General features: G+C 41.0%; 3 protein-coding genes across 3 annotated transcripts; all 3 read right to left on the reverse strand.

The window, feature by feature from the left end:
- Nucleotides 1-2,835: 2,835 nt before the first annotated feature.
- Nucleotides 2,836-3,774, reverse strand: LOC118094711 (olfactory receptor 14A16-like). Its single transcript, XM_035135319.2, has one exon. It carries the CDS (start codon nt 3,772-3,774, stop codon nt 2,836-2,838), a length of 939 nt encoding a protein of 312 aa, XP_034991210.2.
- Nucleotides 3,775-6,121: 2,347 nt separating this feature from the next.
- LOC118094710 (olfactory receptor 14A16-like) lies at nt 6,122-9,198 on the reverse strand (the record flags this gene model as incomplete). Its single annotated transcript, XM_035135317.2, has 2 exons — nt 8,297-9,198; nt 6,122-6,143 (listed from the first exon to the last, which is right to left on the reverse strand). Coding segments are annotated over exons 1-2 (924 nt in total), but the record flags the coding sequence as incomplete, so codon positions are not given.
- Nucleotides 9,199-13,666: 4,468 nt separating this feature from the next.
- Nucleotides 13,667-14,617, reverse strand: LOC118095409 (olfactory receptor 14A16-like). The gene has a single exon (XM_035136653.2). The coding sequence runs from the start codon at nt 14,615-14,617 to the stop codon at nt 13,667-13,669; it is 951 nt and encodes a 316-aa protein (XP_034992544.2).

Below are 14,617 nucleotides of genomic sequence, written 5' to 3' on the forward strand. Positions count from 1 at the left end.
TGGTGTTTGGGTTGGACATGCAGATGTCAGGGAGAAGGATGGAAGATATGCACAGAAGTTACTCATTGTAGGGGTGTGGAACAGATGTAGTTTAAAAGGGAGCCCAAAGAAGAAAGTTTGAGAACCACTGCTTTAGTTCAATAGTCCTAATGAAATAATGAATGGTCATGGCTAAAATGGTTAAAGGAGAATACTGGTTCAACAGCAATTCTGCAGAGGGGGAGGGGATCTGCATTCTCCATGAAGCCTAACCTACCTTGCAGGCCTTTTCTAAGAATAAGGTGGAGTAATCCACCTCCCCCATTGTCCCCATTGGGATAGACGGAAAACAGTGCAACTGGGCAACCCTAGGTTTCTTTCTAAAACTTATGCAACAGAGTGCAGCATAGGAAATGACCTGCCTCCATGAGGCAGAGAGATGTCACCTTTCTCCAACCCTGCCGACAAACTGATTTGGATGCACTGGCTCCAGTTTCCATCCTCAGATACACTATATCATTTTTACAGCAATTTTCATGGGGGCGGGGGGCGGGGAGAAATTTGTACCATTTTAGCTCAGACCTACACAGGAGTAAGGGAACAGTAGCGCAGGAGGAGGAACAAAACAACTACTCTCACCCTTGTTTGAAGCATATCACAAGGTGTGCTTCCACATGGCAGTTTATTGTGGACTTGGTGCTGCTCATGCTCAGAAAGTTCTCACATCATCCACACAATTTTGTCATCATCAAAATTCCAGCCTATACTTTTTCTTCCTTTAACCTGGATTATCTGCGCTAAGGTCTAAAAAAAAAACAACTCACCGTGCATATGCTTTCAATGCTGGTGTGGAAACTCCTAAGCACATTTTTGTTGTGAAGGAAATGAATGGGCTGTTTTTCAGCTGGGTGGTGACTTTTCAGTAAGCAGCCTTTATTCCCACAACCCCACTTCAATTGGCTTCTTTCATGAACAGTTTTCAAAAGATATGTAATCGTGAAAATCAATGCTTGGGGCTGCTTGCTCTGATCACAGAGCTGGCTCTGTGCTATGTGATCTGCCCTGGAGCTCCTAAGAGCTAGTCTACCACCCTATTGTGTAGTAAGATTCTGTCCTATCCTCAGTCATTTAGTGGGGGGTAGAGTTGGGTTTCAATGTGGTACCGTAGGGGATTTCGTTTTGGTTGTTGCTGTTACAGGAATGATAAAATATTCATGCCATCATTTATAACCTGGTTTATGCACTGCCTTTTTAGCCACAGTTCTCATTAAATGTGGTGCACCAGAATTCACAAATATGAAACATACTGGGTTGGATCCATATTTAGTCCTACTTGCAGGAGACCTGCTGAAATCAATGGTTCTATTCCAAATGTCACCGTCTGGACCCAGCCTCACAAAATGATGATCCAGTTAGAAAGAAACTAGACATTTTAAAAAAGTAGAGCAGTGCAATGATGGCTTCATTGTTTCAAGTATGTATGGATTAGACCCCTTGAAAACTGATAGATGACCAAAAGACAAAACAAATTGGCAAACACGTAGAGATTACATAAAAATAATAGGAAATTGCTGAACCCCTTACATCAATTTGAAATACCTTTAATTGGGAGATTCGGTTTCCCCTCCAGCTGTTTTAAGGTAAGATACAGTTCATATGTGATAGCCCATGCATCTTCTTTCAATCTTTCTGCTAAACTTACCACTGAATATGTAGCTGTTTTCCCCATTTTAAAAAGGTTGCATATGTGAGAATAATGGTCACTAAAGGTTGCATCAGGTATTACTGCCAGCAGTCATGGCAGGGAGAGTTATTTTAAGCCTGTTTTGCCGTCTTGAGATCTTACTCCCCAGAGTAAGCACAACTGATCACACTCCTCAGGTACATGTTGGTAGTACTTTGTAGCAGACACAAAGAAATAGCAGATACAACATGTACTTCAGTGCATGAAAAATGATCACACATGTGGTGAAATCCATGGCTAATTTATTTCACAATATTCAAATACTGTATCCATTTATAGATAGAGATAGATTTCCATAGCAATCCATGTTGAATTGTGGTATTGCATTATACATAGGGCTGCCCTTCAGAAGCCTCAGTTAACGCAGAAACTGTCTGCAGTATTTATAACTGAAGTGGTATGACGGATAGTGACACCCCCAACCTTTTTGGAGTCTTAATGCTTTGAAACCCTCCAATGTAGCCTCAAGTTGTATTTATGTGTAAATAAAGCATATATCATAAAGACACCACAGTCTCTGTTGTCCCTCATTCCAAAGGAAACACAAACCTTGGGTAAATTTCTGGAACCCCTGGAATCTCACACCACCCAGAGATTGGAGTGGCAAGCAAAAATATAATAAAATTGATATTTATTTTGGGGACATACATTTTATCCTTTTGAACTTTCATTTTCTCACTAAAGGCATTGGAAATAGTATTTGCTGATACAGTTATATCTAATTGTACTCTACTTGTATCAGTAGCAAGTAAAAAACATTGTTTGAGAGGAGATGGGTGAAGAGGATGAATAAATGGCAATGAATAGTATGAAGAATAAGGTGAATAAATTGTAAGACTATTTGCATTGCAGAGTGAGGATCACAGGAAGTTACTTTACAGTGAATCAGCCCATTGTTCCATTTAACTCAGTATTGTTGACACTGATTGGTAGTGGCTCCTTATAGCTTCAGATATGGAATCTTTCATTCCTCTACCTGAAGATGCCAGGAAACTTCTACAGCAGGAACTTCCTACATGCAAAGCAAATGTCCACCCCAAGGTTCTAGTGCTAGGTTAAAAATTGTATACCCAAAGATTCACATTGAATATACAATCCCATTTTTAAAAACCTCAAAATATATTTTTAGAAGAATGCCGATAATCTAAGAGTTTCCACATAGCAATTTTTATTTCTTTGTTTCTCATACTGTAGATGAATGGATTCAGTGTGGGAGGAATGATGGTATAGACCACAGCAAAAGCTATGTCCACATTAGAAGCAGCATCTGTGGGGGGCTTTGCATAAGCAAATACTCCAGTGAACATAAACACAGAGACAACCATGAGGTGGGGAAGGCAAGTAGAAAGGGCCTTTTTCTGACCATGAACAGAAGGGATTCTACGCACTGTAGAAAAGATTTGAACGTATGTTATGATGATGAAAATGAAACAACCGAGCCCTATACTCCATCCTAGCACAAGAAACCCAACTTCAACTAAGTAAAAGTCTGTGCAGGAAAGCTTCAGTAACCTTGGGATTTCACAGAAGAATTGATTGACAGCATTTGAACAGAAGGTGTTTGCAAAGGTGCAACCAGCATGTAAAGTGGCATTAAGGAGGCTGATAATCCATACAATGGCTACCATCCGCATACAGGCTCCTCTGTTCATAATTAACTCATATTGGAGTGGGTTGCAAATAGCAACGTAGCGGTCATGTGCCATTATAGTTAGGAGGGCAAGATCTGATGTTCCAAAAAAATATGAAAAAAAGACTTGAGCAATGCATCCAGAATAAGACATGAACCTACTGTTTAAAAGGGAAACGGCCATCGATTTGGGTACCATGACAGAAATTGTTCCAAGGTCCATCATGGCCAAATTCATGAGAAAGAAGTACATGGGGGTGTGGAGGTGGTGATCGCAGACAACTACTACAATAATGAGAAAATTCCCCATTATTGCCATCAAGTACAACACCAGGAAAACAAAAAAATGCAAGATCTGTAGTTCTCGGATGTCTGAGAATCCCAACAGCAGAAATGTAGACATGGAGGTAAGATTGGACATTTTATTCACAGGACGTCTTCACACATTACGGTAACTGTACAAGGAAGAAGATAGGATTGTTTGCGTACCAATATTGATCAATCAGCTTAATTTAAACACAGTTCCTTTAAACAATCAAATCCGCCATACATTCTATGCTTTCCTCCTCAGTATTGTCACTGAAAATTCACTGCCCACAAATTCCCATCCCCACCCTCTTGCACATATTTCAAATGTGTGCATGATGTGGGGAAGCTAGCATAGCCTTCAAGTGTCGCAATTTTCCCAGGACACTCCTGGAATTACAGAAGCCATTTTGGCTTCTTGTTTTATCCAGGATTGTCCCAATTCCTCCCGCCAATCACTGATTTGCAACTTGCATTGTGAGCTTCTTCCAGAGCAGTTTTGTTTACACAGAATGATCTGCAGGTCCTTGCATGTGACCTATACAATATTAAGAGTCTGCTCCTGAGTCTGGCAATGGCTTGCAGCAGCAACTGGGTAAGAACTGGAACTGGAGGTCGTATAAACTGACTGTTATCACTATGCACACATGCACATGCTTTTAATTTGGGATACTTTGCAGCAGGCCTGCACAAGTTGGGTAACCTCAGTAAATTGAAGACAGCACACTTAGTATGAACAGAGGCTCCCTAAAGGTTTTGTAGGCTGGTTTCTGCTTGGGACTGCAAAAATAAGGGGTGGGAAACTCAAATATTTCACTGTTAATTTTCTGGCTTATTATATCCATGAGCTCATACCCTCCCTTTCTATTGACTTGTGCCTTGTCCTGTGTGTACACTCATTTATGCAAGCAGTGAAGACCGTTGTGTTTAATGCTACCTTTAACTGAGATCATAATTGGGTTTTACTTCTTCTTAAAGTATGTTGTATATTTGCTCATGTACCGGTAGCTATTCTACCTTCATATCTTGCCTTGCTCTTGTTTGTATGTCATATTTTGAGGGCATGGTCCTAAACAGCTTCTAAGAATACAATAAATTAATAGAGGGCAAGGCACCTTGTACACACAGCCCTAACCTCCCAACCTCACTGCCACTTCCCCAACCCCCAGCATTTGCTGCCTGAGGTGGTCACTTAGGGTTGCCAGACTCAATAGAGGACAGGACTTCTGTGCCTTTAATTGCCCTGCTCTCTTTTGAGTTTGGAAACCTTAAAGAGAAACCAGCAGACTCTTTGCTTGGAAATTAAACAAAGGGTCTGCTGGTTTCTCTTTAAGGTTTCCAGACTCAAAAGAGAGCAGGGCAATTAAAGGCACAGAAGTCCTGTCCTCTATTGAGTCTGGCAACCCTACGGTCACTTGACTTGGCCTAATGGGCATGTGGGTTAGGGAGGAATGATACTGATGTAGAATAGAATGTCCCTATTTTCATGTGAGGAATGTTGGAGGGTATAGGCTATATCCCCACAATCCTTCTAACATCTGTGCATTTGATGGAACATCCAAAGAAGAAGCCTATATGCACATACTGTACATGTACATAAGAACTCACCACACAGTATTGGTTTTGCTGTTATTACTGCCACATGAATAATAAAATACTTATATCAACTTTCATCACTTGCTTTGTGCACTTCCATTTTTGTCATAATTTCCCTTTCAATGTGGTGTACCAGATTTCGCAATTATACAACTATGATCAAACATATTGGGCTTGGGCTGGACTCACATCTAGGCATATACTTGCAACAGACCCTCTGCAATCAATGGGTCTACTAATAGCATCACCAAGTCTGGATTTAATTGAACAAAATTATAATCCAGTTAGAAATTATAATCCAGTTAGGAAAAGCTGGCAAGCAATTGAAATACCTTCAATTGTAAGATTCATAGCAGATGATATGCTTCAGATGCGAAATCTCATGCACCTTCTCAGCCAAGCACTTTCAACCTTACCTTGGCACTCATGCCCAAACATGTAACCGAGTAATTTCCCCCCTTTTAAAAGATAGCATATTTAAAGGAAATAGTCACTAAATGTAGCATCAGCTTGTTAGTGCCAGCAGGCAAGGGAGGAAGTGTTAGTTAATTCTGTATAGGTATCTTGGGATCCTACTCCCAAGAATGCAGCAGAGCTGAACTGAATCCTCAAGGCAATTTTGCTGCTTCGACTTTGGTAGCAGAAATGAACAACAACAACAACAACAACAGATACAACATGTGCTTCAGTAAATGAAAAATGATCACTCTATGGCTATTTATTTAGTTATATCCAAATACTGCAGCCATTTCAAGATAGAGACAGAAGAATAGTTTGGATTTGATATCCCACTTTATCCCTGCCCTAAGGAGTCTCAAAGCGGCTAACATTCTCCTTTCCCTTCCTCCCCCACAACAAACACTCTGTGAGGTGAGTGGGGCTGAGAGACTTCAAAGAAGTGTGACTAGCCCAAGGTCACCCAGCAGCTGCATGTGGAGGAGCGGAGACACGAACCCGGTTCCCCAGATTACAAATCCACAGCTCTTAACCACTACACCACACTGGCTCTCACAAACTATCCATTTCCTGGTAAGATCCTGGCTGAATTCCTATATTATACAGTCGTGCCTTGGGTTACAGCCGCTTCAGGTTGTGTCTTTTCGGGTTGCGCTCCCGGCTGAACTTGGAAGTATTTCCAGGTTTCGGTGTGCACACATGCACAGAAGTGCTAAATCATGCTTTGCACATGCGCAGAAGCGCCGAATCATGACCCACGCGTGCGCAGACGTGGGTTGTGAACACTGTGGGTGTGAGCGTGCCTTCTGCACAGATCACTTTCGCAACCCGAGCGCCCACTGTACATGGGGCTGCCCTTCAATATGACTCCTTTAGTGCAGAACCTGGCTGCAATAATTCTAACTGAAGAGAATTCTAACTACCATTCCATTTTTATTGTTTGTTTGTTTGTTTGTTTGTTTGTTTGTTTGTTTGTTTGCCCTCATGTTTTAAAGGGTCACATGCCTCTATCTGCAGTACATTTCCAGACCTATCAGAAAAGATTGTTTCCATCCCCCAGTTTACTCCCTTCTAAATCATTTTTCCAGAATGTGGGGGAAATATTAAGTGGAGTAGGTCCTGAGAGACCATGGTTAAAATCAGTCATAAAACATACTGTGTGTCTTTGGGATAGTCATTGTCTCCCAGACTGTCCTATCTGACACGGTTGCTGTGGGAATAACCTCTGTTTATTGGTTTCATTTAACAAAGTTTATATACCACTTGATTGTAATAAAGCCTCCACATGGCTAACAAGAAATATATAAATATTAATAAAAACAGTTTAAAACAATTGAGCTCTCTTTTTTTAAGTCCTAAATTATGTGGCACCTGTAACATTGCCAGTTCCACAGACAAAAACAGTCAGATGGGCATAAAAGGGGTATAGCAAGCCTACAACTAAACTGATCTCAAGCCTTCACAGTATAGTCCATGGGTAGGCAAACTAAGCCCCAGGGGCTGGATCCGGCCAAATCGCCTTCTAAATCTGGCCTGTGGATAGTCCAGGAATCAGCGTGTTTTTACATGAGTAGATTGTGTCCTTTTATTTAAAATGCATTTCTGGGTTATTTGTGGGGCCTGCCTGGTGTTTTTACATGAGTGGAATGTGTGCTTTTCTTTAAAATGCATCTCTGGGTTATTTGTGGGGCATAGGAATTCGTTCATATTTTTTCCCAAAATATAGTCCGGCCCCACCACAACCTGCTGAAAAGGTTTGCTGACCCCTGGACTATAGTACATGTGGAATGGCTATAAATGTATAAATTTAAATGTATAAATGAAAAGAGTGGAGATGCTAAAGATTTGTTGTGTTAATGTTCTGGTTGGTTGTAAATGTTATGCATATCTCTGTCATAATAGCCTATAATGATATAAGATTATGCTTAGTAATTTCTGAATGTATAAATTTTATCACATTGCCACATGCCATCCCAATTTCAAAGTAGTGCAAGATTAATCTCCTCCCAGTCCTGCGCTGTGATGTGTGAAAATTTGCTCCGCACAAGTTTTATAATTTTGTAGAATGATCAAGTACAAAATGCCCCACAATGTCATGTTCTGTTCAGAACATTTGGGGAAAATGATACATTTTATGTTCTTCAACTTTCTTTTTCTAAGCAAATGTTTACATCGAATATTTGTTAATATGGTTACATACATTGTTGTATAAATGTATCGTTTGTAAGTGAAATACACTGCCTTGAAAAGATGGTGAAATCAATGCATGATCACGATGAATGATATGCAAAATAAGGTTGAGGAATTATGGAATGATTTGTATCCCAAATTCAGGAACAGAACAAGCTGGGTCACACTTATTTCACTGGATCCATTTAGTTCAGTATTGTCAGCACTGACTGGCAGTAACCCTCTATGACTTCAGACATGGAATCATTCTCCCCCAGCCAGGAGATGCCAAGGGTAAAGGCAGGAACCTCCTGTATGGAAAGCAGATGGTCTACAAAAAGTTATGTTGCTGGGTTAAAAATGGCATTGCCAAACTTTAACATATAGAAGAGTATACAACACAATTTTTATAGAACAGTTTCCACAAAGCAGTCTTAATTTCTTTGTTTCTCATACTGTAAATAAATGGATTTAATGTGGGAGGAATTATGGTATAAATCACAGCAAAAACTATATCTAGATCAGAAGAAGAATCAGTGGGAGGCCTCGCGTAGGCAAAGGCACCAGTGAACATAAGCAAAGAGACAACAGTGAGGTGGGGAATGCAAGTGGAGAGGGCTTTTTTCTGACCATCTAAAGAAGGTATTCTGAGCACTGTAGAAAAGATCTGCATGTATGTTATGATGATGAAAACAAAGCATCCTACTGATATAATAAAGGCTATCACAAGAACTCGAACTTCAACTAAGTAAAAGTCAGAGCAAGAGATCTTCAGTAATTTTGAGATTTCACAGAAGAACTGATTGACAGAATTAGCACAGAAGGTATTGCCAAAGGTGCTCCCAGTATGTACCACGGCAGCAAGAAAGCCTGTGATCCACCCAATGGCTACCATCCTTATACACGCTCCTTTGTGCATAATTGTCTCATATTGCAGTGGTCTGCAAATAGCAACATAACGGTCATGTGCCATTATAGTTAGGAGAGCAAAATCTGATATTCCAAAGAAATGTAAAAAGAAAACCTGAGCAACACATCCAAAATAAGAAATTAACCTGTTGTTGTAAAGGGAAATAGCCATTGACTTGGGCACCATCACTGAAACTGTTCCAAGATCCATGATGGCCAAATTCATTAGAAAGAGATACATAGGGGTGTGAAGGTGGTGATCAAAGACAATCACAATGACAATTAGAAGATTCCCTATTATTGCCATCAAGTACAAGGTTAGGAACACAAATAAGTGCAAGATCTGTAGTTCTCGAATATCTGAGAATCCCAGCAGCAGAAATGCAGGCATGGAGGTAAGATTGTGCATTATGGTCACCGCACTTATCCACATGTTACCTGTACAAGTAAGAGAAAATGAGCATTAGTGTACAATTATTGATTCATCAATTTAATTTCAACTGAGCTCCTTTGATCTAGAAATCAAGAAGAAGAAGAAGAAGAAGAAGAAGAAGAAGAAGAAGAAGAAGAAGAAGAAGAAGAAGAAGAAGAAGAAGAAGAAGAGGAGCAACAAACACTCTGTGAGGTGAGTGGGGCTGAGAGACTTCAAAGAAGTGTGACCAGGGCCGTCTCAAGCAGGTCAGGCGCCCTGGTGCCGAGGCGCCGAGATCGCTACCGATTACGAGTCTACAGCTCTTAACCACTACACCACACTGGCTCCACACAAATCCACCAAATATTCCTTTGCATAGTCAGCAATCTTGTGATGAGCTCTTTGTCCCCTCTGTTTTCTCATCAGATAATCCCTGTCCACTTGTGCTCCCTACACCTCTTGCAAATGTGGGCAAGGTGTGGTGAGTCTATGCTCCCTAAAATTCTTCCCCTGGCATCTATGTATTCGGTGAAGCACCAGAAAGGGGAGTTACATTTATATGTACATAGGAGCTCAACAATCTGTTGCTGACCCCAATTATGCAGGGTGCCAGATAAGGTGGACAGACTAAAGACACACAATGTACACAATATATTTTGACTGGGTGGAAGTCCTAGTTTAATCTGGATTAAAAAAACAACAACTGGTGCAAACATTTCTCCAGCCAGCTAATTTCCACAAATCTGCCTATGCCCTGTGAGCAATATACTGTTGGGAGACTGAAGTTAATCTGAGACCACTTCTTCCCTGGGTGGGTAGGTGGAATAACAATTTGCAGTATTCTTAGATTTGTCATGTTTCCAGTTTAAATGTACAAAGATACTTTAGTGTTACCACCTTATCTTCCGAGTCTGATTCTGATACGTTCCACAGATATAGAAATGCCGGTTAATGTAACATGCTTTGTTTTTTTCCCCTTTTCAATTTATTAACCTCAATGTCTGAGAAATCGTTTAGGTCAAAATGCAGTGTAAGCAGTGCATTTTTCTTAAAAAAAAATGTTTGGGTACTCTCATTTTCCTGCTCATATTGAAATACTGCCCCTCAAGGAGGCCAAACTTAGATTCGCAAAATGTTTAGGGGTATGCGTACCCCCGCCCCCCCCAAAAAAAGCATGGAGTGTAAGAGTAACATGCAGAAATATATAGGTGTGGTGATGAATAATGATGAGAAGAAATAAGGAGTTACAGTTTTCTCACCACAGGTACCGTTAAGTTCACAGCTTAAAAAAAAAGCCCAACCACTTACCTATTCCTTTTAAAACAGTTTCAGCTTGGCTAAGTGAAGTTTTTCATTTCACTACTATAGGCCATGACTGGTCAGACATTCATTGAGACATCTGAGATGATTTCTTCTTCTTCTGGCACATGCCAGAATATTGTATAACAGATGTATTTATAAACCGGTTTTTAAAAGATGTGTGAGTTAGAAGGAACTTAATTGGATATGTGCTTTGGCGTGGCAAATTGCTCCCATGAGTCCAGAACAGTTTATCAGAACCAGAACTCCCCAATTATTGTTTTCTCTGTCTCTGTCACAAACATAAGCAACTAATATATGTTCACTGTCTTGCAGAGGATTCCAGATCGCACTGCGTTTACAGAAAATTTTTCCATTTTGCCCCTTGCAGACCTATGTGCACATTGGAACATGAATATGTGGAGTTATCTGCATATCTACGAATCAATCCATACATGGGTTCCACAACAGTACTTAGGAAGATGTCAGATGACTGTCTTCTTTCTTTCCATGTCTTTTTTTAAAAAAAGTTTATTGGATTGCCTAGTAAATTACCCACCATACAGATAAAACTTATTGTTATAAAAGTTGGGTGCCTCCCTCTCTATCTCTGCTGAGCGGTGGCAGGAGCCCATGCGATTCCAGGCATTCACTCAGGATCTGTGACCACTTATCCCTTAAAGTGGGAATAAATTAAATTCAAGACATGTTTTAAACAAAACTGGTATTTTATTTATACACACCCAATGACAGTTACAACTTAATGATCATTTTGGTAAAGTACAAGCTTGATCAGTGTAAGAACTTTACTTATGACTTTAATAGTGTTCCTAAATAAACTGATTTATCCTAGAATGTCTCTTTGTCCTACCATGTAGTAAAACACATTCACCCCCCTTTTATGATATAATATGTTATAATTGTTTTATGAAATAATCTGGTTTACCCTGCCTAGCAAACCCCTAGCTGGCCAGCTAATCTCCCATCCAAGCCTGGTTTTACTCTTTACCTTTCCACTCCCTCCTGATTGTCTGACACTTCACGTAGCTGTGATTGGCTCCTGGAGGGTACCCAGGAGGGTGATCAAAGGACTGTCCACTACACACAGCTTTTCCTGACCTCACTGAGAAAAGTTCAGTAAAATAATCTTCATCCTCATTATGAAGCTTCCAACCATGGGGTTCAACCTTTTTTTTTTTTTTTTTACAATCCGATGCCCCCACACAAAGGCCCAACTGTGCAACTTTGCCCAACTTCTTACAAATCCCTGACAGGGAGCCATCCAACCTCGCCTCCAATGAAGAATAGTCCATCACCATCTCAGCCTCTGGAAAGCAGACGACTAGCCTGTCAGCCCACACTGCAAAAGGGCAGGAGGATGAGTGCTGAATAAAGAAGAGGTAATAGTGCAGGGCAGAGCAAGCTTAAATAGCCTGTCACCACCTTGCCCCATTGGACAAAATCGCCCATCAGGCCATAACATTCTCCCCTAGGCAGATAGAACCTCTCCTCTTCTTCCAGGGGAGGAGGGGTGTGGCAAAGCCTCTCCTCTTCGCTGAAGGGAGGGGTTATGAGTGGGACTCACTTTCCCGCAGTTCACAGGGGGGAGGCGCGGTTAGGCCCCCTGCATCATAGGGATCTCGGCATAGCTGCCAAGTTTTCCCTTTTCTCGCGAGGAAGCCTATTCAGCATAAGGGAAAATCCCTTTAAAAAAGGGATAACTTGGCAGCTATGGATCTCGGTCCTGCATCACGCCTTCAGCCAGCCAATCAGGCTGGCTGGAGGGGGCGTGGTTTGCCACATTTAAGCGGCCACGGGACCGGCGCTCAGCCCGTTTGCTTCCTGCACACACAGATCTCCCTTCCTCCCTCCCTCCCTCTATTTTCATGCATTCATCACCTGACCTTGCTATGGACCTCAGTTGGTCGCTGAAGGGGCCTGGTAGGATTTTTTTTCCACTTGGCAGATTAGTTTTTCTCCTACCTCATAGCAAATCATCACAACTTTATAAGATTTGGCAGTTAGGCATTGGAAAATGCATTGTGTGTTGGAGGGGAGGTTGTGGCCATCACCTACCCCTCCCCTTGAAGGGTATTCCGTAAAAGGAATCCGGTGGTTGTGTTTCGTGTCTGAAACCCAGGTGGTGGCTAGGGCCATAGCACAACCATCTGATGACTCTAAGGGGAGCTTCCATTCATGTGCATCAAGCTCCCCCTATAGGTGGTTAACCCTTGTGAGACTCCCTGCATGGCAGGCAGGAGTCAGATATAGTTGGTTCGGATCCAGTGCCTATGCCAATGCCAATACCACTCACATTCTGTAACCAATAAAGTTGTGGCCATTTTTAGCCCATTAACCAAAATTACTGGTGTCCACATGTCTTATTTCATCAGGAAGCAGGAGGCAGGGCCTTGACTCGCAAATATGCCCCTTCCAAAAATGGTGGGAACAGCATTGTATGAATAGCAATACACTTGTTTTTGTTTAGGGTCATTTTATTTCTATGCATACCTGTAACCTTGGAATGAAAGCCAAGTGATAAGGAATCGTTCTAGTCAACATGTTATTCCTCTTCTTTTCCATGATCATATGTTTCTCATGAATTCCCTCTGAGAAGATGTGTCTGGCACCATTTACATGTCAGGTTTGCTTGCAAAATTCATTCCTTCTTCTCCTGCTCATTATACCTTCACCATTCTCAGTTTAACAGCCTAGTTGAAAGATCTGCTACAATGAATTTAAAGAGCAGCGGTAATTCATGCAACCGTCCTCCACATTAATATTGTGGGAAGTGTGCATGGCTGGAATTTGCAGGTGAGCTATGAGACTTCACAATGCTGGAATAAGGCACTATGGGGAAAGCTTTACCAGGATCATTTTCAGCGGTACAGAAATGATGCTAATCAATAAATCATTGAAATATTATTGTTCTTAAAAAGGGGGGGGGGAAATAAGGAAAAAGATTCTATTTCTGCATTAGAAATTGGGATTGAATAATTTTAGGTTTTATGTAGTCAAAGTACTCAAGATGCACAGGAAAGCAACAAACGACACTGAAGGAGAACAGAGAGAAATTCATTTATAAAAATGTTTGCTGAAAAGTGAACTGTGTATAGCACTATGTTAAAAAGTACATCCACATACATAAAAGCATGCAAACTTACTTTTAAATAATAACTCTGGAAAACGTTTTAAATGAATGTCCAAGATCTAAGAGTTTCCACAAAGCAGCCTTGATTTCCTTGTTTCTCATACTGTAGATGAATGGATTCAATGTGGGAGGAATGATGGTATATATCACAGCAAAAGAGATATCTGTATAAGAAGAAGCATCACTGGGAGGCCTTGCATAGGCAAAGACTCCACTGAACAGAACCACAGAGACAACAGTGAGGTGGGGAAGGCAAGTGGAGAGGGCTTTTTTCTGACCATGAACTGAAGGGATTTTGAGCACTGTAGAAAAAATCTGAATGTATGTTATGATGATGAAAATGAAACAACCTAGTCCCATACTCCAGCTTAGTACCAGGAATCCAACTTCAACTAAGTAGTAATCAGAGCAGGAGAGCTTCAGTAATGTTGGGACTTCACAAAAGAACTGATTGACAGCATTAGAACAGAAAGTGTTTGCAAAGATGCTACCTGTATGTAACATGGCAAAAAGAAGGCTCGCAATCCACAGAATGGCTACCATCTGATTACAGGCTCCTTTGTGCATAATTGTCTCATAGTGGAGTGGGTTGCAAATAGCAACATTGCGGTCATGTGCCATTATTGTTAGGAGAAAAAAATCTGACGTTCCAAATAAGAAATAAAAGAAAACTTGAGCAACACACCCAGAGTAAGAAATTGACCTGCTGTTTAGGAGGGAAATAGCCATTGATTTGGGTACGACAACTGAAATTGTTCCAATGTCCATCATGGCTAAATTCATCAGAAAGAAGTACATGGGTGTGTGAAGGTGGTGATCAAGGACAAATGCAATGATAATGAGAAGATTTCCTATTATTGCCATCAAGTACAAGGCTAGAAACACAAAGAAGTGTAAGATCTGCAGTTCTCGAATGTCCGAGAATCCTAGCAGGAGAAATGCAGGCATGGAGGTAAGATTGTGCAT

The sequence above is a fragment of the Zootoca vivipara genome, chromosome 13, assembly GCF_963506605.1.
Source record: "Zootoca vivipara chromosome 13, rZooViv1.1, whole genome shotgun sequence".
NCBI classification, from domain to species: Eukaryota; Metazoa; Chordata; class Lepidosauria; order Squamata; family Lacertidae; genus Zootoca; species Zootoca vivipara.